The sequence below is a fragment of the Calonectris borealis genome, chromosome 12, assembly GCF_964195595.1.
Source record: "Calonectris borealis chromosome 12, bCalBor7.hap1.2, whole genome shotgun sequence".
Classification (NCBI taxonomy): Eukaryota; Metazoa; Chordata; class Aves; order Procellariiformes; family Procellariidae; genus Calonectris; species Calonectris borealis.
Window position 1 is genome coordinate 12,628,919 of NC_134323.1, and position 24,935 is coordinate 12,653,853.

At 38.8% G+C, this 24,935-nt stretch overlaps 1 protein-coding gene across 1 annotated transcript in view; it reads right to left on the bottom strand.

Moving 5' to 3' along the window:
- The window catches only part of LOC142087288 (transcription initiation factor TFIID subunit 4-like), a 149,144-nt gene extending 126,675 nt beyond the window's left edge, over nt 1-22,469 (bottom strand). The window contains exons 1-5 of the mRNA XM_075161381.1: nt 21,275-22,469; nt 17,288-17,460; nt 4,134-4,271; nt 2,658-2,885; nt 1,633-1,755 (exon numbers count right to left, since the gene is read on the bottom strand). Coding sequence (XP_075017482.1) covers nt 1,633-1,755; nt 2,658-2,885; nt 4,134-4,271; nt 17,288-17,460; nt 21,275-22,448 — 1,836 coding nt within the window. The 5' untranslated portion in view covers nt 22,449-22,469. The remainder of the gene's footprint in view (nt 1-1,632; nt 1,756-2,657; nt 2,886-4,133; nt 4,272-17,287; nt 17,461-21,274) is intronic.
- Nucleotides 22,470-24,935: the final 2,466 nt, after the last annotated feature.

Below are 24,935 nucleotides of genomic sequence, written 5' to 3' on the forward strand. Positions count from 1 at the left end.
ACTTTCAAAGCTGAAGTCCCTCAACTCCTCTGTATCTATAAAATCCTTCTGTCAAGAGCTAGTTTATATACGTAACATGCCACTCAGTATTCTGAGAGTTCCCCTGCGGATACACAACTTAAGACACAACGAGATCCAACACACACTCAAGTCTTTTTTGGGATTCCATTCTCTTGCTAACATTTACATAGTGATTTCTTTTTAAAAATATTAATAAAAAAATAGGTTATTGAAGTAACCTTCCAAACTATTATGAAATTTGTCACCTCTTGTAATAAGAAAATATCTTTACTTAATTCCAAAACCAATTTTGAAGGTTCAATTTAACTTAGAATATGTGTATGCGTGTATGTAAAACTATATATGTAAAGCATATGCATATATAAAAAGTATACATATAAGTATATATACAAATTTTTTACCTATATAAATGTATATGTATGCATATATATGTATATATTCACAAAACATACACTTACAAATATATATGAAATATGTGAAATATATATTCAGTAGTTTATTTAGTAGTTAATACAGGAGAACTCTATAACCCAGGGGTATTTCATAACACTTCTAAAGTATCATTAGTTACAATCTCAGGTTGTAATAAAAACATTCATTAGCTTTCCTTGACTGATACAGAACAAGAAGAAAAACAAACAAACCAAAACAACCTTCAATAAATATATTTATTATATATGTGCCTCATTACTTTGTTTAAAATATTATAAGTAGTTACCTTTACTTAGTTAATCTTTCTTAGTTTTCAAAAGTTAAAACGAGTTTTTACTGGAACCACTGAATATTATTGTTGAATGGCTCATACTTGAAAAAAGTCTTAGGCTTGTCTAAAATACACAGGTTTCTCTGTCAATGACTTCAAAGACATATATATCAACTACTTTTAAATCCAAGTTCTTCATAAACTATATTTAATTTCTTTTAAGAAGCTTGACCATTTGTCCAGCTCCACAGTAACGTCTGTCTGCAATGCATTTATACAATTCACTGAAACGTCTGTTGCACTGGAGACTACAGCAAATCAGACTTCTTCCGGGCCCAAGGACTCTGTCTAGCTGAAACACAACTTTGCCTCTTGAAATCCGCTTGCAGTTAAGCTCCATGAAGGGGCATCTGTCTGCAGAACTGCTTGGACTCAGCAGCTTAGCAAAATACTTTTCCTTCAATCCTAGAAACTCTAAACCATGTTGTGGAGGCATATATCTGTATTCATTCTGTGGTTAAAACATTCAAGAGCTTCTTACTGTTTTAGAAAAGACCATGGTTTGGAGGAAAAGAAACTTAATGAGTAGTCAAGGAAAAATCCTGTATTTCACTCTATTTTTCTAAATAAATTACCAAAATACTATCCATCAAAACAAGAGTGTTTTTGACGAATGCATATTAAATACTTTGTTGCGTTTCCCCTTTCAGAAACGAAGAGAAAGCCTACCTTTAACAGATTTTTGAAGATATGTAACGTACAGAATATTTGTATTTTGATGCACCCCAAATCCTTTCACTTTCATTACAGGAAAAAAAAAAAGTTAAGATCAAAGCAATAGTTTTCAGCATATGTAAATAACAAATTTAATAGATAACTGTAAAAATGAAAGATAACTAAATATTTACCAACAAATCCTGAACCAGAGCTTTCACATTACGGGACGTTTCTGGAGATGGTGAATTGTGAGAAGCAAGTTTTATAAGGGTAGCTAAAAAGTTTTTGCATTTTTTCACATTCTCTTGCATTTCCTGCAAAAGCCAAAGAAAAATATCAGATCCATGCTGTTTTCCAATCAGGATCAATGCATGCTCTGATCACTATAAATAGGGAAAATGATGAAATTGTTCTAATTCAGACAGGACATATTTGAAATACATCTGCAGCTATTTTACTATTGCTGCAAGTTACCTGACATTTTCTTCACTTCTTTATGTAACTGAACATCATACCTCACGAATACTAACAACAACAACAAAAAAAAATCAATGAAAGAAATATATTTAATACTTTACAGTCTGTTTTGATAAAAATAACCTTAAATATAAGAAATAACACAACAATTTGTTGGAGATGCATTCTCCTTTGAGATGCCCAATACACAATGTACAATGTTCCCCAAGCTACCTTAATTTGTTAAATTATTGATTCAGTATCTTTTTGTACAAAGCAGCTACCGCAGTAAAGTCAAATCAGAAATAGTCTTCAAACATCATCACATCAATCTTTTCTTCATCAGTAGGAAAACAGATGCTTTAATTTTTTCAAGACATTATTTTTATATGGTGTAGTTACTCCGAGAAACAGAAATGTTACACTTCAGTGTAACCACAGTTTTGAGGCCCGGGAACATGATAATAATGAAGTCCATAGACTGAAGGCATGATTGTTCTGTCTACAGAAACAGAATAGTTCTTTCATTACTGACACATACATGGGAAGATGGGGAAAGCTGACCACAAGTGTTCTTCCTCTCTCTCAGAATTTGATTCCCATTTAGTTGAAATGAGGGGAAGGATTTCTTGTTTGCAAAGTATTTGTTCCATCACAGGAAGTGTGCTTGCATGAAGAAAAAGTTCTTTCTGCTTCTGAATAGACCTTAGAAGTTCATAAAGTACTAAGAAAACCAAGTATCTAGTATTTTAAAACTCACCTGTGATACAACTGTAGTTCCAGGTACAGGAGAGCTTGGTATGACCTGGGGCTGTGCTGGTACTTGTGCTGTTGTATGAGGTGGAAGTGGCAGCCGAGGCTGACCCTGGTTTTGTGCTGAAGCTTGAGTTTGTCCACCAGTAATTACTGCAGGTTGTTGAGAAGCTGATGTTCCAGTTGCTACTGTTGTCTTGAATAAATTTTGAGCACTTGTTGTAGCTACTGATACCTATCAATATTTTATATTGAAAAAAACAGGTAATTATCTTCTTTTAATTCTTTTACTCAACCATAAAGTTCTTGAAAGCCTGACAAGAAAAACTTGTTTCTTTTCAAATACACCCTTACTGACAAAATAAAACCATTGACTTTACTTACTTATTATAACCCTAATTTTGTCACCCTTTACTGAACAGTGAAAGTCCTCATTTAAAGTTCTTTTTATTACAAAAATAAATGTATCGCTAAAAAATGAGTGCTATTATCCAGCCCTTCAAGATCACCACGATGATGTGACTTCTGTAACTCAACTTTCTGTAAATTTGGCCCTTAATATAAACAAGTCAATTCCCAATGATCTGTGATCATATCATCAGGTTTAAAATCATCTATACCACAGTTACAGTGACAGCTCAGATACAGATGACACAAATGCACTAACACAGCTTCCCAACCTAATTTGAACCCAGCGGCAGCATATACGCTTTTGCACCAGTGCAAAGCCCTAGCAAACACAACTGTCCTGGACCTAGCTGGGCCACACACAAAGACCGCGCAACCCACTCCTCAACCTTAGAAGGCTGGAAAGCTTATCAGAAGGCTGCACAGAGCACCACGTACACACCTACCCACCAGCCAGTTCAGCTCTCATACTTTATCTGACCTAATATGCCACCCTTCCAAGGGCCAAAAAGTCTCAGACAGACACAGCAAACGGGACTGCAGAAGCTAGAGAGCTCAGCCAGGCAGCATAACACGCTGAGCAGAAGCTACCAGGGCCTCCCAATCCAGTTTGACTGCAGAGCTTTGCTCTGTTGTGGGCACAGATGCAGAACAAGCTGACCCAGGCACCTGCACTGCGATGCCACAGGTGATGCCGTGGATCCTGCGGCACTGGTGACCACACAGCAGACACCACAGCTCTTGACAGGGGACAAACGTAGTGCAGCGTGTCCGCCACTGACACGGTATTTATGAGTCCAGCTGATTTAAGTTTTTTCTTTAAAAAAAAAGCTTAAAACTCAATCTATACTACCCCCAAATTTTTTATCATCTAGGAAACAGCAGAAAATAAGATCTAGGCTATCACTCAGCACCTGCATAACACAGTCTGACTACACACTCATTATTAATTTCTGGGATTATGTTTGTGATAAAAGCAAACGTATGAACATTAAAATTCACTTTCAAAAAAACATGTAATTACAAACATCCTTTTCTTCACCCATCTTATACTTTTTATATTCTTACTACTTACTGTGGTATGTGAAAGAATAGAGCCTCCTGGCAGAGTCGCAGCAGACGTAGCACTGACAGGTGTAGCAGTTGACTGAACAACTTTGGCCTGCACTGGAAGTCCGAGGCGGACAGTAGATGTGGCTACAGAAGTTGGTTGCTAATAAAGCAAAAATAAGCATTTTTTTTTCCTCCTTAGTAACTTGATCTCCAAGACTTTTTAATAATAGTGATTACATGAATAATGATTATTAACGTTGGAAAAAAAACCAGTAATATGTTCTTAAATATATATTCACAAATAATGCAAAAATGAGCTTTCTTATGTTCAACGATATGTTTGTAATATTTCTCCTAAAAGCTATTTCTCATACAGATATGTGGAAAAGATTAGAAAAAATAGGATGTGACCCGCAAAAGATTGATGTTACATTGATGTATTAGTTCAGCTGTAATATTTACATGTCAGTATTCATCAATACTTGTGTTTATAACTGCCAGTAACAGATATTGGTCATTTTGGTATTTACTGGCCTTTTCTAGTGCTTTTTCTTGAAGAAAATAAATATGGAGAGAAAATTCAGAGAACAGAAAAATATTCTCAAAGTAATTTCAGATTAAATTATACAGAAACTAGCTTCCACAGAAATGAAGTCTAAGCATTTTGAGAATCTTTGTCATAGAACGCACACTCCGTAACCAGACAGCAACTGGCATATTAAGTGCAGACAAAGGAAAATGACTGGCTTACAGCCTTTCACTCAGTAGCATACTCTACAACTCAGTAAGTTGCCTCATGCAGCAAACCTATTAATTGTTTTTTGTAATTTACTTCAATTGATGGAGAGAGATTGAAATCTCTTACCATCATATAAAAGGACAAGATTTAGGAATAAAAAAATGTCTCTAGGAAAGTTGTTATTTAATTCTACAGGAATGTAAATACCATTATGGAAGAAATAGATCACACAATATAGCAATTATGACAACAAGAGAACCACTCGTTATTAGAAATGGAGGCCCCACTGGTCTCTTATAACTTGCATTTATTAAGAGTTGCATTCAAACACACACTTAGAAAAGACAAATTTTCTAAGTGGCTGGAGTAATAAATCATGGACAATATTGTTTCTCAGAAGATAAAACTGATTTTCCTGGATTTACATTTTAAGTTATATGTCTTATAATTAATATTTTTATAAAGAACAGTTTATTTTAGATTCTTACATTGCCTATTAAACCTACATAAAATACTTCTTCAAAGAACATCCAGTATACTTAAGAGATCTCCAAAAGGAACAGAGGCCCAGGCAGGCATTCAAAGCCCCAAGCATTCCTTACCAATCAGTCCAGCAACATCATCTACTGGATATCAATCTTCTGTACTTGGGGAAAAAAAAGGGAAGGAAGAAAAAAAAAATCTACCTGACATCTGAACAAAACCTTTTTTTTTGTTTGGATAGCTTTCAAGATTTTTAAAATCTCGACTAGGGATGTCTTCCATACTGAGACAGCCTAGAGGCAATAAACAGCATAATCATGAATAGGTAGAATTGTCTAGTTTTTTGGAAGAAGGATCATATAAGCTTCTTCTGTTTTTAAATACCATACCTCTCTTCTTCATTGTAAAGAAGATCACTTGCTTCGATTTCCTTAAAATACTGGTTGAATGAAACTATGTTTACCTGATGAATGTTTGCATTTAAAAACATAAATACTGTGTATCTTGTTCATTTGCTTATAATCAGTGTTTCCAACCTAAAAATACAACATGCCTGTGTTACCTGCCCCCTTCTTGTCAGTAAGTGCTTCCAGAGGTGAGGATTTACAAAGCGAGTGGATAACCAGGCAAACTTCTGGCAGCTACTCAGTTCCAAGAAAGGTCTGCAGCCAGAAATCTGCCAATACATAGCTCAAACTGCTAGGTAAAGAATTTTTCTCAGCTAATAAATGCCCACGACTCATCACAGGAACGTACTTGAAAACAAAACTGCATATAATTAAAATATAAAATTTCAGTATCATAACAGCATATTATCCAACTAAGTATGCAATGCATTCCACACATAGCATTCTACCGTGCCAGACCACAGGACCAAACTATGCAACATGAAGGCTAAATTCACCCACAGTTTTAAAAATCAATAGTTACAGAAGTCTTGGATACAAAATGGCAGTAAAATCTATTAATGTGTTGGGTATGAACAAAAAGCCTTACTACTAAAGAACGGCAAACAAAGTAACGCAACAGGTTACTAACATCGTTCCAAAACTCACAAATGTTAAAAAGTAAAATATGAAATGACTGGAGGAGAAACATAACAAGGAACTGGCCTAGAGAAATGCTTAAGTATCATGGAAATGATCTTCAAATGACAGCTACAAGTTGCCAGAAGACACTATAAGGACTCTCAACCCAAATACTTCAAGAAGAACTGGTAAAAACTATTTAGAAACAAATAGCTGTGTTTTCTATGAAAGGAAAGCTGTAAACAGATCTCATAAGAAATCCAGCAAAAAGAAAACAAAAATGATCAACATTATATAAAAACATCATAACCCGATGTGTCAAGCTCCTACTGGAACAATCTAAGAGAACTTATGATGTTCTTTAAAGAAAATCTGCTAAGGTTTGGTCTATGATGCTATTAAATTCCAAAATTACCAAGAGAAACTTAGAAAGGAATACATTTTCAAATGCAACTGTATTATTTTTGATTAGACATATGTGCTGGTTTTGGCTGGCATCGAGTTAATTTCCTTCACAGTAGCTGGTATGGGGCTATGCTTTGGATTTGTGCTGAAACCAGTGTTGATAACACAGGGATGTTTTCGTTACTGCTGAGCAGTGCTTACACACAGTGCTTTCTGCTCCTCACCCCACCCCACCAGCGAGGAGGCTGGGGGTGCACAAGAAGCTGGGAGGGGACACAGCCGGGACAGCTGACCCCAACTGACCAAAGGGATATTCCATACCATATGACATCATGCTCAGCATATAAAGCTGGGGAAAAAAGGAGGAAGGGGAGGGACATTCAGAGTGATGGTGTTTGTGTTCCCAAGTAACCGTTAGGCGTGATGGAGCCCTGCTTTCCTGGAGATGGCTGAACACCTGCCTGCCGATGGGAAGGAGTGAATGAATTCCTTGTGTGGCTTTTGCTTTACCTATTAAACTGCCTTTATCTCAACCCACGAGTTTTCTCACTTTTCCGATTCTCTCCCCCATCCCACACAGAGGTTAGAAATTGTAAGTGGAGCACAGCACAGTGCTACTGTGGCAATAATGATTTCAAAACGGATCTGGCTCACACCTGGCCAGCTTGGAGGGGGGATGTCCCAAGGTTCATTACACCTGCACATGTCATGCAGATAATGCAAGTGACTCCAGTTTCAGGGTGCAATAAGTCACTTGCACAAAGGCAGTCAGTCCACATTATAATTGTTCACGGAAGAAGTCAGTGTGGAATTACTCTGTGTCCTGTTAATCTACTCCCTAAATAACTGCATCTTAACTTTCCTATGTAGACCTTCTCCCCCGAGCTCTGGACACATGAATAGACAGGCAAAGCTCAAGGCGTAAACAGGAGTGAATCGCATTGTACCTGCTGTGCACAAACAAGTTGCCTCCATATTCGAAAGAATATAAAAGGCTGCATTTGAAAAAACAGGCCACTTGAATATGGAGAAAATATGCCAAAATATCAAGGGATTATTTGCCACTGCCAAGGCAGTACTACACCAATTTTAGGGATTGCATTGTGTATTCACAGCTCTGTAAAATCAAGACAACTTAAACTGCCACAAGTTAGTACATTGATGTATGTAAATCCTTGGAAACAGGTTTGTGGTATACTTGTATTTTGTACTATAGTACCACCTACTGATGAACACTCAGGGTACCAGCAACGCAGTCTCTGTGCTACAAAGTAAGAGAGCTTACTTTTGATAAGCATGTTGCATATATCATTTCATAATCAGTCCTGTCAATAAACTTGGCCACTATCAATCACAAAAGGAAGAAAGAAAATATGCCAATAGCATTTGAACAAACGTTAACACAAAAGCAGGGGCAAGTTTATCATGATACACATCGTGGCACCTCTTTCTGTGTCTTCCAACACATGGCTTCGCTAGGTACTATGCAAAACTCAATTTTAGCAGAATATGACCTTTAAGTTTAGATTTAAATTTGCAAAATCTGAAATAAAACTCAATTTTATTTCTAATCATTAATCCAGAAGACTTCTTACAAACAAACTAGGCCATGCTAAGATGCCCTGATGCCTCAAACAATAAAAGACAGTGTTCAAAAAAGAGAAAACTAAGGTGGGATTGCAGACACTGGCAGAAGCATAGGCTAAAGGTCAAATCTGGTATCTCATTTTAGAGTAACTAACGAATCTATACAACCTACTATTAAGGTATCATAACACTCCCCACTGCCAAACTCTGTTTTCCGATACTTAAAATTCTGTCAGATTTCTGAAGAGTTCATGAGGAAACTTCATATGCTTATTGACTGCCTCTCAATTCTTTGGTTATGGTTCATCTGCAACATGCAACTTAAAGGTCAGTTGCAGAGCAATTTGTATTCAGGGATTTGATTTTTTCACTCTGGTAAAGATATAGCCAAATTGAGTCAAAGTACTAACCCTTCAAAAAATTGATGTTTGCACACAATTGCAGAAAATGACTGGAGGCAGAATCTCTAACAAGTCAGCCAACAGAGGCAGAACTTTCATTGCCACCACAGTTCTGGGACACCACAGCATCGCTGCAGTCAAGCATGAGAACCCAAAGCAGGGAGATGCTGCTGTGTTCCTCATATCCGTGACGTCCCTTTTGGGTTCACAGAACAACAGGGGAGGAAGACACAGGACTGGGAGCAATTAGACAAGACAGGAAGAGGAGCTTGGGGCCACCAAACAAAACCTTCAGAAACCAGGGGTTCTAAGTCCAAAACCCCTACCTCTGAAGTCTCAGCATCTTGTTGGTGTAAGCAAATACCTATATAATCCACTATCAGAGTACTTCCTCATTCTCTGGTGAAGTGGCTGGTCCATCTATAATTCACCCAAAGAATCTGGTGGATAAAAAGCAGCTGAATTTTGGCCCTACAATTAGACTCTACCCCTGCCTCAATTGCTGAGTGCTTGTGCTGCATGCAAATATAGATAATTTATTGTAATCAAGACTTTTACACCATATATTTATGAGTGGACAACTTGAAATGTGGGGTTTGTGACCAGGAGTGGTCACGGCTGCAACTGAAGACAATAAAGTCAAACTGAACACAAAAAATTAACCAGTATTTTTTAATTTAATATTTAAAATAGAGACAATTAGGCTCCGTTTTCTACTTATAAAAAGAGGCTAATAATCCCCTTAATGCATTGTTGAGAAAGTTGTTATAGGGATAAGCTTCACAAAAAAACCTGCTTGGTTATTAATTCCCACTTCAGAGGGGGGCTTAGATAATATGCAGCAGCCTGAAGCAACCCACTAAACAGTGGAGAAAAAAATTATTACATAATTCTTCATTAATTAAGACTGTCCAGCCTACACACTGTAGAAATTAAAAATAACAGTAGTATGTAGTCACACAGCATAATGCATATGCACATGGGAGCCACTATTAGCAGGAACCTTCTTTATAGAATTTCCTGATCTTTGCATGTTTAATTTTACAGAAATTTTTTATTAATTTTCTAAGAAGTTTTCAAGTTAATGCTATGAAACTGTAAACAGTAGAATTTGTAAGTAGTAAGAACTTACTATCTGCTTATACAGAAAAGATTCACTCACCATGAAGGAAAGGAAGGAAAATGGTTTTGTGGTTAAAGCATAGCCGAGACCACACATTTTTTACTTTCTCCGGCCCTTCAACCCACCTGCCCTGCTAACACAAATGTCTTCTCCAGAATATTGCACAAGAAGCCCCAAAACTGTCTATACAAAAGAATTAGTACAGAATCGCTTATTTGATAACAGTGCTAATGCACCTCAGGCAACAACAAAGATTTATCAATTTGCTTAAAATTTCTGCAAAAAGCAAAATAAGCATTTGTCAGAAAAGCAGAAAGGGTGTGGAAAAACAGTAAAAAAAAAGAAAAAAAAAAAAGAGCTCAATAAACAAGAAAAAAATTACCAAAACTCAAAAGATGACGTAAAAATACAAACAGTGCTGAAAACACAGGCATAGCATATTATCAGAACTATCTCAGATTTGAAAGGCTCCACTTTAGCAAGAACAGCTTGTGAAACGTCAGCCAAGCTTAGAACCGCTCTTAACATCACAGGTGATGGCAAAGACTAAGCTGCTGTTGTCTGCATCAAACATATTTCATAGCAAAAATATAGCCACTTCCAGAGCAGCTGATTCAGCACTATTCACAATTTCAAAATACTTTTTTTTTTTCATTTTAAAAAAGGATGGTAAAATGAAACTTAATAGAAAGTGAATGTCAAAATACAGAAAACAAATCCGTAAAGTTTATATCATGAACTTGAAATTCTGAAGAGTAGAAGTTAGAAAAACGCCTAAAGCAAGAAAAAAACAAAGCTAGAAAAGAATTGTAATTTTCTTAAAAACACATCCACATACATTGATTGGACTACTTATGCAATGAAAAGAAAACTCAAGTGATTGGTAACCATATTGGTAGCAGAAGAATTGTTAAGTAGCCCACTTATGTGCCTAAATATTTGGACTAAACCATCAAACTTTACACCTAACTTTACACTACCTTTTCCGATCGCTAAAAATATTCAAAGCAACTTAATATTGGAAAACACATTTTGAATCAAACTTGAAACAAAAACATTAGTAAACTCTAAGACCAAATCCATTTTCAGCAGCAGTCTCATGAAAATTCCAATATATACTATTTCACCTGATTTGTAAGTTCCGATAACAGATACTCTGTAATAAAATATTATGGGCCAGGCTAACATTGGTCTTTCCTGTATGATACTCACTTTACACTCCTAGTGTACAGCAGCACTTGAATTTTGTAACATAAAAAAATTTTAATTAAAAATAACTTAAATAAGTAACTTATTTTTTGCTTTTTGGTTATGAATGTAAACCCAACTGGGTATTAAGATACTGAAACCAGCAAACAAAATCTGCATCAAAAGCATGAAAAGCCATAAACTGTACAAATGAAAAATGCAGATAAACAAAAGAAACTCACCAAAGAAAAACTAGATGGCAGCACCTACCTATTTTTCATAAATTCACAAGTATAAGCTTCAAAACAAGATATGGAGGCAAAAATTGAATATAATCTAAATAATCAGTTTAAAAAGACTTCTGAATTCACTTATTAACTCTGAAGAATACAGTAACGCAAGCAAACCCACGCTTATTTGACCTGCTTGTAATACAAGAATCCAGAACAAAATTTTTCTAAGATCAACCGAAGTTCCATCAAATTATAGCTTGTTTCCTAAAAATCCTATACCTTAACTAAGTTCCTATAGCAGATAAAATTTTGGCAACATTAATCACTTTTTAATATTCAGCTAAAATTAATCTCAATCAAAAACTAAAAGGAAACTAAAACCAGGAAGAAAGAAAATTGTTCAATGAAAATTATGTACAGTTAGCTCAATTCAACGTTTGCTTTAAACATCCAAATCTTTTGTATTTCATTAAATATGTTTTTTCAAACAAGCATGTTATCACTGAAAATGTATTCAGAGTACAACAATTGCACTTCTTAATGCATCAAAAGATTATTAAAATCTTCCATAAGACTGAGTACTTCCACGCAAAACATAGGATACCAATTTTAAAAAGTCAAGCCTCTGGTAGCTGCACCAAGAAGATGAATTTATACTCACAATCTGAGAAATGTTTTGGTTTTATATACCTGAATAATTTGCAATATTTTTTCCCTAAAAAACCTGTAGTTAGCTGTAGTTAATATTCCCCCATTACAGTCCTCTACAATCTTATAATTGGACCTAAACTAAAACTATTTTATGGTACAACTGTACCTATCCATGCTTTTCTTGAATATGTTACTTACAGAAACCAGAAAGACTTTAAATGCAAAAGATCATTAAAATATCAAGTACATCTTCCTATTACAGGTACTTCTCTCAATTATTGCTTTCTCTGTACTATTCTATTACTTTCATATTCTGATTCTTCTGACTGAATCCATTTCACTACTACTGACTCTGTGCTTCAGACGCTGTACATCCTTTTGGGACACATTCCCATGCTCCAGAGTCTTTGAGCTTGGCACTAAACTGATCAGAATTGAGACCCTTCCTACAAGGTACTTGCTCATCCTGATTAGCCAGTTTTCCAGAATTCCACTAGGAATTGAAAACAAGCAGATTTTATTCATATTTTACACAGCAGCAATTGAGAGGAGCATAAGTAAATGTTTAATCAAAGATTATCCCACCTAAGAGTCGAGAAAAGAACCCAAGTCTTCCTTTCACAATGAATTTGCCTATCTTCTTCCAAGAAACTAACACAAAATTGTCCCCAAAGCTGTACTACATTTGCTTACATCCTCTACTCCTAAAAGCTGCAAAAAATGAGACAAAGGTATTACAAATAATAGAAGTCAAACAATAACTTCAATAGCAAAGCCAAGCACTCAAAATGTAAGAAACATCAGATTTGTTTGCTTTGCAACATCAATTGTCTGCCTTGATTGCCTAGCTGAAGCTTTTATCTTTGTGTATTTATCATGCAAAGACTGTAATACACTGCACATGTACAGAAGAGATTAATGTAGGATGAACGGCAAGTTATGTATCTTAACCTTTCTGAACTTTTGTGTTTGGCACTGCAAGCAAAATTTTTTTTTTTTTTAACTTGGAAGGGAAGAGGAATGGCTGTATCAGTTCCCTACAAAGGTAAATACTACTCCATACAGATATTTGACTTCTGAACCTTCAGCAAAGCAACATGTAAGGATAAAGCCACTGTCTTCAAGGAAAGCATTATCTTAAGCCCATATACTAAAACCTATGGGAAAACCGACTACGCTTTCTCTATTTCAGCAACTTCCATTGTTCCCAAAGAAAAGTGGCTCCTTCCTCACACACTGTCCTGGATCTAAGCCCATCTACTGAAGTTAGAGGAATTTTCATGGGAAACCTGATTCGTTTTCCTCCCAAATAACTGGGAGAAGATGTATCAGATGATGGCCCTGGGATATGGGAAGAAAATCTTGTTATACTACCGGGCTGCAGAAGCAGTTTAGAATCTGGACAGCTCTGTATGTATCGATCAAGTCAATCTCATTTAAGAACATCTAAAACATTTCCTTATTTTCCCCTCCTCCTTTTCTGAGAGTGAACGAGAAATTACTTAGTTGTCGAGGGGAGAAATTCAAAGAGCTTTCAAATTTAGATGAACACTTTAGTTATTTTTCAGATGATCTTTCTTGTAATTTTTAAAAAGGTAATTCATAATTCATTTTATATTCTCCAGTTATCACTCTCAACACTTCTTAATGAGTTGTCAAAAGTAACTGCCAGCTTTTGCGTTATCTTTGGCATGTTATTTAATAACCTCTGTTTTACACCTAAGTGCATAGCTCATAACACACTTTCTTAACACAATAATTATTTAAAGTGTATATTATACAAATTAACTATAACACTGAAAACAACCACTTAGCTGAGTAACTTGTGACCACAACACTGGCTAAAAATTAGGACAATCTGAAGAAAAGCAACCATAATACCTACGAACCGTGAAAGCTATGGCTTTTCTGAGGCAGATCATACGTTCTTTGTAGTAGGATACTATTTCCTAGAATGCTTATGGTAGACTGCAAATTTCCACCTGCATAGACTTTCTACATAGGTAAAAGTAGAGTAAAACACAAACTCAGTGACTGAAGTACATCACTAAATTCTACATATTTAAAGCACCTTGCATTTTCATCCAAATAAAGTGATCTTAAAATAATTCAATAAAAACGTAATAGTAAATTTAATGAGTTCTGCACAGTAAAATAACAATCATTCCACTAACATGTTGGAGAGATAGGTATTTGATGTTCTAGAGGTTAAAACCGCATAGCCTGCAATGTTCATCAATCTTGCAAAATATTTCACAGGACTCAAGCAATTAATGTTTATATTCTGTCTGTCTTGAGCTAATGGCACACGCAATTTTTCTGTGTTTCAGTCACAGTGGAGACTAGGACTCTTGAATATTATACTTTATAGACATAAAAATATAAGACATTATTTTCCATACATTTTAAATTTCTATCGAAAAATTTAATTGACAGAATTTAGCTTTTTGACACATCAGAATTCAGTTCTGAAAGAAAAAAGTTTAACTATAAACTCACTGAAAACATTTTTTGTCAGTAAACACAACTTCCTGTATTTTAGAACTTGATCCTTTTTCTTGATTAACCATAATGACTACTCAAACAAATAACTGACACTTCTAAAACCTTAGCATAATATTTGTCATTGGACATTTCCCCCAGAAAACCAACGAATAGTCTCTGGTTATAAACCATCCACGTAATGAAATAGAAATCTAGTGTCTAGTGCTGGTATGATAAACCTTTAGGATTTAAACCTTTATAATTTGGTTTTAAAAGGCTGTCAACCATCATTTTTAAAGAACACTCTAAGGTTCATATATAAAACATAAGCACTGTAAAAATGAAAGAAGAGTCTGCAGACCACATGCAGAGTCATGTAAGTGCAATGTACATTTCCCAAGGACAATATTAATTATTTCTTATCCTTGTTAATTACAACAAATAAAGAAACGATGCAGTACAGTTTGGGCAGCTACCACAAAGATCTGTCAAAGGAGATGAATCCTGACAAGCTACAATACCGTGATTCTAATCCCGCCACACTAAAATAATCAAACTTTTGCATCCTGCAAGACATTTATCACTCATAAGGCCTTGCTGATTTCCTCTATTCTCAACCAGCTTATTAGCACTAACAAGTGTAAAGGAATATCTATGATGCAGTGGAGTATTTATCTAGGCAGCACTCTGCACAAAAACAATTACATCTTTCTAATACCTGAACTCCTTCAGATTTTAGGTATCTCTACAAACACATGAACATGCAGTATCCTCACAGGTTTATTTTTATATAAACCCAGCAAGTCAGATTATACTCCTTCTGCAACTTTAACTGCTTCTTATAACTAGAACAGCTGCCTGAGGCCAACATGATCAACTCCCAACATTTGCTGTGCACACATCCTAAGGTTGACTTTGGGATCCAAACTCTAGTCTTCTAATAAAGACTGAACACACACAGCCAAGCAGTCGGTCTACATTGTTGTATGCTTCCTAAGATTCTATGTACAATAAAGGTGTATTCCTCAAATATTTTCAAACTACAGACAATTTGTTAATATTTAATTTGCTATTAATATTTCCACACTAAATTTTAATTCTGTGTGCTGGTCACAGCAGTTAAAGTTACATGAAAACTAACAGCATGAAACAGAAACAGCTAAAACAAACCCATTCTAACAGACTGAGATCATATTCTTGGTACAGTCCCACTCCACAATTTCTGTTTTGCATTTATGCTATGCACTTGTCTCAGGATCCATTGCTAGAATGTGTGCTGTACAGTCCCTTGTAGTCACTACTAAAGAACTAATTGTACTTATTTACAAAGAAAGCCCCAAACAACCAAAGACAGAGGTACAAACTGAAAAGAAGAACTTGTCTGGATTTTTGTTGTCGTCAAACTAGTCAAAAAATCTCGAAATTAACACAGGTTTATCTGTGTTTATTTTTCCTGAAATACATTTATCTTTGAAGGCTTCTACAAGTCGTCTTATCCTTCCAGATATCACAAATTTAAACATTAAACAGCTGCCTTTTCTGCAAAGAGTTCTTTTACAAATTCCATCCAATACTGCACTTATCTCTCTTCTGAGAGCATGACGTTCTTCAAGTGTTTCCAGGCTTTTATTTATGTCTTTCCTGAGATACATTCCATTGAGCTACTATCTTCCTAGTGACACTCATTTCTAAAACTTACATTCTAGTTGGCTACTCTGTGTTTTAGATTGCCTCATGTTAGTAATTGATTTTCAAGTCTCCCATTTTATTCCAGCTTCCTTCTCTTCTGAAAAGTTTATCGTTTACAGTTTTGAATTAAACTTAATAATCTTTTAGACTATAAATATGGTGTAATGCACAAAGCATATAATGGGACAGTAATCAAATGTTAAACATAGGGAAATACATGTTTAAGTTATTTCAAGCAACCTATACAACAATCAATTAAAAAATTATAAAGACAGCCCCTTCACCTCTTTCCACTCAGAATTATTTTTCACTTCTGCAAACAAAGACCTTAGGCAAAATTACTTTAAACTCTGCCTGTTATTATTATTATGGCACAGCTGCCCTGTATTAACATCCAAAGCTGTTTGCCTCTACATTTTAGTAAGATAGTTCAGCTCTAGCCCCAAATGGCCCGAAGCTAAACAGCCTCTCTACAAAATTTTAAACCAATGTAGCCTACCAAGTAATTTAAAAAACAATACACCTTCGCCCTTGAAAATAAATCCCTTCTGAGTTGAAATAAACACACTCCACTGAAGAGTTTGGGGTAGGAAAGCACACTATCCTGTCAATCCATATAAAAAAGGAAATGTAGTCATAACACAGACAAAACTTTAAGCATAGACAGATCACACCCTGAGATAAATCAAAGGAATCAAACCTTCCTTTTGAATAAAATATATTAGAAAAGCTAACTATTGCAAATCCTTGTATTGAATGTGCTTGGCTTTTTCTTTTCTCATTTCTAGTGAAATCTAGCTATCCTGTGCATCCATTCATTCAGCATGCTGGGATACCACAATGCTTCTGATCCAGAGGAACAAGGGGCGCTTACTGAACCAGTGGTATAGAGTCCAAACTAAGCTCTGGTTAAGACTGAGCCTTCTAGCCTGCAATGATCTCACAGTCTGATCAAGGTCTTGAGGGACTCTATAAAGTAGATTTTTTCTGAAATACAAAAAAAATGCCTAGGCCTCAGAAAATCAACTGCATTTGAATAAGTATTTCCTGTTTTCACAACAAAAAAGGGGAGGAAAGCACATTTGCAAAAACATACGAGCTAATAATGTGTAAGACAGAGGAAAACATAATGCACAAAAGTAAAGTGAAATCAAGCCAGACACACCTGAGTTGTTGATAGGCGAAAAACAGGGCCAGTTGTGGGCACTGAAAGTCTAGGTGAAATGCTGGTAGGACCTTGTCCCTGCGTTTGTACTTGAGCCTGCATTTGAGCCTGTGCTAGAGCCTGCTGAGGCACCATTACAAGCTGTCCAGCGTCTGTGCGCACCAAGACCATACCTAATGAGAACAAAGTAACAGTAACTATGGAATAAAGAATAATATAAAGAATAATATATAAAGAACTATCTAACTACAGAATACAGAATAAAATTAATGTATAGCACTGTACATTTTTCTTTATACTGTATCTTCTTTTTTTATTCTGGTGTTAACATGAGATTTTATTTCGAAGATGAAAAGGAGCCCCTACTAGCAGACAAAAACTAATACCCAATTCAGTTTGGAATTCAAGTAACTGCAGTTTATGGATAACAGTGATGAAAAAAATGGTCACTTGAGTGTATAGGCGTACAGCAACTTTCAGCAGTGTAGCCAGAGTCAGCAGAATAAGATTAGAAAGAAATATTCATTAAAAGTAAACTATAACAACAATCTAGTAACTGAGAACAGAATTCGGTATGAACGTACCAGGGACAATGACACGAGAGCTTTACTAGAACAACAGCTTTAGGCGATGTGTACATGCAAACATTAGGCCAGACACATTTCTGAGTACACAGTATTTGAGATTTAGGTAATTGTTAAGCATTAACACATGGATTTATTTGGCACCAACCACCACCATTTTGGGAGGCACTACCTGTGGTTTAGACATCAAGAAAAAATATCATCATGTCCAGAGAACCAACACAACTACTCCTCAGCACAAAATGACACAAGTGCAGATATTTTAGGAAAACACCAAAGGAATTGTTTTCAAATTAACAGCGTACTTAGCGAGTGTTTTCTAAGACTTTCTGGAAGTAAATGATAATACTTTCAGATTATTTTCTAGTAACACATTTCACAAATAGAGGCCTTCTAAACAACACAGCCAGTGGCATCAAGTTTTGCCCTAAGCATAACTGGCCTAAATTTTCCACAATCAGCAGGATAGAAAAGGGGAGACAACAGTTAAGTTGGTCCCTGGGTCATCTGGAGCTTCACATTTGATCACTGCAAAGCATGTGATGTGCTTCCTCTAGTTCTCGCAGAAGTAAGAAGCAGTCAGATTATTTTACAGGAATTTTCAAGTTAGTTCCAGAATACATTTTAATAATTTAACCTCGATAGGATACAACATAGGATACAATGGGTCTATAAACAGAAAAACATCTTGCTTATAACTACTGGAGAACCAAAAAATAAGGATCTAGGAAGTCAATTTTTATTCTGTTCGTAAAGTCAGTAGACGTCATTTCTGCAACTTACCTCTATATGCAAATTGCTTCATATATATTAACTTTTCAAGGGAAAATAAAGAAGGTAAAAACTTACATCCACTTCTAATTATTAGCCTCCCAGGAAAAAACCCATCTCAGTAAATGGACACGGTTTGCAACATATCATGAGGATAAAGAAATTCGAACAATATTCTATCAAACAAGCAATAAATTTCAAAAAGTACCTTATACCAAGAAAGTCTTTCTTTCAGTGTCTGACATAGAAATACAAATCCCAATCTTGGGATGAATACGTGAGTGAACTGCAGCACCAATAAAAGCCCTCACTCACGTAGTCTTAGGTGCTCCCAGCCAACCGTCACTGCTAAAAGCACAAAGAGAAGGCAAATTTCTGCCACTACAAACTAAAGACTTGTGGAAATCAAGCTTCAAGGTAAAAGGCATAGCGAGCTACAGCAAGGACCACATCTAAAAGACATGATCCTAACTCTCTTTCCAAGCCCAGAGAGTAATTTTTAAAAGAAGAGTTGGAGAAAAAGCAAAACAAAACAAAAAAAAAACATAAAAATTCTTTAAAAAGATAGCATTTTAGGTTCACTAGCCGTTCAAGCACCAAACCTCAGGGTTTATATTTGCAGAAAATTCTGTAAGCATATGATGTATTTGATATATGCCTTTCCTAAACCATCTGGACACACAAAAATAAGTACATTGCCAACTAGCCAAACAGGTATCACTTCTCTGATTGTGTTGTGAACCTTATATAAAAATCCTCATAGGATAATGCCTACCATGCATTAAAAAATACACGCTCTATTTGCATTACACTGATTCATAGGTGTTTTGTTAATTTATCTTCCAATTTTCTAAAACTCATTCTGAATTAAAAAAAGTTGAATGGAATGGACAAATGCCACACAGTTTCAATAAAAGTTACAGACATAATTACACTATAGATGCATAAATGTTCACGTATTAATGTTATGTTTTACTTCAGTTCGAAGCACTTTAAATTTTTTACTGAACAATATGTACAAATTAGAATCTGGTTAAATTATGAGATTAATTTTTCCTTACCATCAGCCACGTAAAGATGAAATACGCAACTTACAAGTATTATATGCTAAAATAACCTATTCTTAAAAACTGATTCTAAATTTCTGCTTTAGACAGACGTTTACAATATGGAGTTTCAAAATTAATTATAAATGATCCAGTAATTTAAAGAGTAAAAACTCAAAAATAACATTGTATTTTCTAAATACCTTCATCTTAGAACATATTATCCTCATGCTTATGCAAATTTAATGGATTTCAAACTATCTTGTAATAAAGTAAACCTGTAACTTTCCACAGTATTATTTCCGTAACATTTTCTAAACCTTGGACCAGATTGCTTTTAAGGGCTCTGTTTTCCTCTTCTGTTTGAAAATTAAGCAGCAGAACAAAGTATTGATACAACAAACTTCAGAAACTGTATGCAAAGTTATAATACACGTTATCATGTGTGTATATTAGTTATCAAACAGATTAACAACAGGAAATCAAAGGCTAAAGGCACTAATACCGTCTGAATAGCAGCCTCTTATCTGTTTTAAGTTAGTTAGGTCTTCATGAAACCACTGAGCTTTATCTGGTTGGAGCATTAGAATTTGGAGCAGGAGTTTCATAAACTATGGCCAAAGACACAACTACCAAAAGTCCACTTAAAAGCAAGCTTCTACACCATCACATTTTTGCTCCGCTTAGCTAATAAATATCAAATATTTTAAGAAACGTGGTGGAAGAAGTAAGTTATTTCAGACTACATCAATAGCTCCACATATTACCACGCTATTGATATTAACAGCAAAAAAATAAGAAATTAGTTCAAATGTTAAATCATCTCGTAAATCAAGAAGGCACAAAGTTACCAACTTTTCGCAACATGAAAACTAAGTAGGGGACCACAGAACCCTTCAAAATTTCAGCTGAAACAATATACAGTTAGAGTAGGAATTACGAGGATGAAGGGATGCTGTTTTGGTTAGTTAGCCACCTTGCTGAACTTACATTTTTAGCAATGAAAGTCAAGAAACTAAAAGGAGAACATACAGGATGCAACGGTTACTTCAGTTAGAAATAAAATCCACTGCCCAGATGCAGCGCAGAATGACACCGTCACACTCGTGGAAATGAAACATTTAAGATTAAATTACACAAATTAGCCTGTATCTTGCCACCTGATTCATGGCAGAAGACACTCTTTGAAGAAGGAAAACTTTTCAAGACTACCAAGAATAAAGCAGAAAATAGAGCCCTTCAAAACATACATAAAACTATCCTAACAGCCCAGCTTTTTATCTCGTGCACAACTGCTCACTACACCATTACAAAATAACTCACCGTGACTGCCGCTCTCCTCCTAAGACAAAACAACTCATCAACCAACAGTCATAATTACTTTGCATTAGCAACCGCCCGTCCCGTACCAATTACATCCTCATTAACGGCAGGTCTTTGTCAGACGTCGCCCTCAGACAGGTGACTCTTCTTTTGTTTCCAGCACGTCGAGCAGCGGCAAGACGACAACTTCGGAAAACAAAACTCAGCCAAGAAAAAAGCGTTAGCAAGAGCGGCGAGCCCGCGACTGCTGCGTTTCCACTTACCAGGCGGGATAGTGAAGCCGGGGGGCAGCTGGATGGTGGTCTGCTGAGGCGGCCTCACGATCAGCTGGGGGGCCACGATCCTGGGGGCAGCGCCCAGCGCCGGCCTGGGCGAGAGGGCCTGGGGGGCCGCGGGGGCGACGGGCAGCGCAGCTCCCGCCTTGGCGACGCCCGCGGCGCTGACCGCCGGCTTGGGCGCGGCGCCGGGGGCCGCGGCAGCCGGCGGGGCGCAGTTGGCGACCGAGCCCTGTCCCGGCGGGGCGGCCGCGCCGGCAGCGGCGGGCGCGGGGCTGGCGGAGTTACTGAGTGCGTTTACTGCGGGGAGCGGGCCGTGCGCGGGCTTGGTCTGTGCTGTGGCGGCGTCGGCTCTGCCGTGGCTGCTGACTGGTGGGACTGCCGCCGGCCGGCCCCCGGCGCCCTCCCCGTTGGGCGCCGCCTCGCCGGGGAGCGGCGCGGTCGCGGCGGCGGCGGCGCCCTCCGCCGCTCCCGCCGGCCCGCCGCCCCCCGCCGGGGTCCCGCTCCCCCCCGCGGCGGCCGCGGCCTCGGCGCGCTGCGGCGGCGCGCTGTCGGCGGCGGGCGGGCTGCCGCCGGGGCTGGGGCTCCCCGCGTCCCGGGCAGCGGCGCCGGCAACCACATGGTTGTTGACAGGCTGGGCAGGGGCGCCGGCGGGCGGGGGGGCGGCGGGCTCCGGCGGGGCAGGGGCGGCGGGCGCGCCGGGGCTGCTGCCGCCGCTGCTGAGGAGAGCCGCTCCATGTGATTGCTGCACACTACTACTGTTTACACTCGCTCCCCTCCCTGCCGCCGCCGCTGCCGCCGCCGCCGCCGCTGCCGCCGCCGGGGGGGACGGGGACGGGAGCGGCCCCTGGGCAGGAGCTCGGCTCTCCGCGGCTCCGGGGCACCCCGCCGGCTCCTCTGCCCCGGGAGCGGGAAGAGGCGCGGGATGCCCTTGCTGCTGCCGGACGGGGCTGCTGCCCCCCGCTAGGCTCCCCTGGTGCTGCTGCTGCGGCTGCTGCTGCTGGCACGGGGCGGAGGTCCTGGGCTGGGGCGCCTCGGCGGAGCCCCGGCCCCCGGCCAGCTGCGATTCCAAGGAGCCCACCAGGTCGCTGACCGCCTTCTCGTCCACCTCCTCGGAGAAGAGCAGCATCTCTTCCAGGGGGTCCGAGGCGCCGGCCGCCATCTTGCGCTGAGCTGGGAGCCGGCCGCGCAGCGCGCAGGCGCGCCGGCCTCTGCCGCGCGCGAGGCATTCTGGGAGGGGCCGGCTTCCTCCTCCCCCGCCGCGGGGGCGGGGGCAGCGGCAGAGCGCGCTGCCGGCGGGTGTCGCGGCGTCCTGGCTGGCCGCGGGGCTGCGCCCGTCTCCTCCGCGGCCCGGTGAGCTCCGCAGCGCTCCCGCGGACTCTGGCCGGCAGAGGTCCGGGAGTGGCCCGGCAGCCTGACCGGTCTGGGCGAGGGACGGCTACGTGAGGGAGAGGGCCGGGGGCGTTAGGAAGAGGGCGGTAGGCTGCTCCCCGGGAAGCCGAGGGGCGACGGTGTGTCCAGGCAGGCGCCTTAGCGATGCGGGGGGGCGTAAGAGCCTGCCGTTAATTGTGTCTGTAGGGACTGCTGGCAGGGAGGTTTGAGGCACGGAGAAGGCCTGCGGCCCTGGTACAGAGGGCTGCGAGCTTGCACGTTGGGAATTGAGGAGTCACGCAACCATGTTATCCTTTGGTGGCGAAGTTGCTGTAATTGTGCTCTTCGCCTTCACTTCGAACCCTGTGAGGATGGTTGCAGCCAGTGCAACTTTCTCCACGCTTGGGGAGAACTGAAAGCACGCGTGCAGTCGGCTGTAGTGGCTCATCCGCCTTGCACACCAGTTCCTTCAAAGGAGGGAACTTCAAGTGCTGTTGAAGCTGTGCGAAATCCTAAGATGCATGCAGAGCACCTGCACTCACATTTGCACTCCTGTGGCTGCTTTAGAGTTTTAGACATCTATGTCTAAAGTTACTGCTTTACCTAGACAAGAATAGTTGCAGCAATACGATTTCCTAATGTGGACACTGCTAACAGGAGACTTGTAAATCAAAAATAAGATTCTTAGCATCATCACAGCAGCTGCGCTGGCATACTGTATTCCCTCAGCATCCCCACAGGAAATTTGAGGTAGTTTGTTTTGTTACTAACACTTTTGCCATTGCCCTCCTGTACACCCTTTTCCCATCAATGCTTGCCTCATGCATTCAGAAATACCATTTAAGAGAAAGAGGGTGGTTCTAACCCGTCATTTCTTTGACTAATGACAGGGCAGTTTCTTTGATGGGACCTTCAAAACAAATAATTTTTCCCGTGAATAACCATCGCCCACAGTTTATTGCATCTGTTCTTGCACGCAAGTGATAACCACCGTGGATTTGTGAAGCTGCCAGCAGAAAGCAGCTTGGATTCCACCATCTGTCTCTGCTGGCCTGCAATAGCATGGATGTCTGCAAACTTGGATGTATTTGAGCTGCTGCTCTGTGGCCTGAAATGGTGACTCATTCTTCATTTTGTGATTTTCAGGATTTTCCACAAAACTGAAAAAGGTGCGTCAGTGAATAACCCACCTTCAATTGCACAATGCACTGATGGAAACGAGTGAAGGGCTCACAGTGCACACAACTCTTCTCCATTCCCAGACTCAATCTGTTAAGTCATACATTGTATGACTTGCTTGAGTCACAAGACTAAACTGCTAATAACTGGTTTCTTACCATCTGTTTCCTCTCAATGTAGGTTACATTTTTATTCAGGGTAGTTTTTCCTGATTGTTTATACCTTTAGGAGCAGATTTATGATGAATCAAAATAAACCACTTTTAAAATGCATTAAAAATAGGTTGCACCAGTTTAATTAGGATAAGTTTAAATGTCTCTTGAAATTAAACCAGTGCATATTTCTTAAATAAAGTGGCCAGTAAAAGTACTGAAGGACCAGAGGCGTGGTCAGGATGTGTAAACGGGAGGCTCTGCAGTAAGTGAATGTGAAAGCACGGTAGTGCTTATGAAAAACAGTATTAAGTGTACGCAGGAGATCTATACATCAAAAATTTGCTTAGCAAATGAGTATTGCTTTTATGGAATGCTACAGCTGAATTAAATTTGGACTTTTAACAAATGTTTCTACCTTTAAGTTTAATTACAGCACGGTAGACTATTACTCAATTTGCTATTGCACAAAAATAAAGAATATTCATTTGGGTTGGAAAAATGTCAGAATCTATCCAATATTACTTCATTAAGAGTCCCACATTTTATTCATTTTACTAGAGAAGATGCTATGCTGCCTTCACTTATTTGCCCTGATCCTGGACTTCATTTGCATACCACTATCTCCACAGTTTTTGTAAGAGAATAGAAAGTTAACATATGATTCTGCAACTACTCCTGACTATGCAAAAAGTTTTAGTATACATTTTTCTAACGCTACAGCATTCAACTGGGTGTCTCCATAAAAGCCACCCGGGATGAAAAATTCATTGCTTTGTAACTTCAGAAGATAAAAAGTGATCTTCCCACCGGAAGGAGAAAATGGCAAGTCATGATTTATAAGACAGGTTTTAAAACTTAAAAAATTACCTACTTTTAATTACAGTTTTAAAGTACATTTGTGGGTGGGTAATCTGTAAAACTTGAATTCATATTTCTTCCCACTC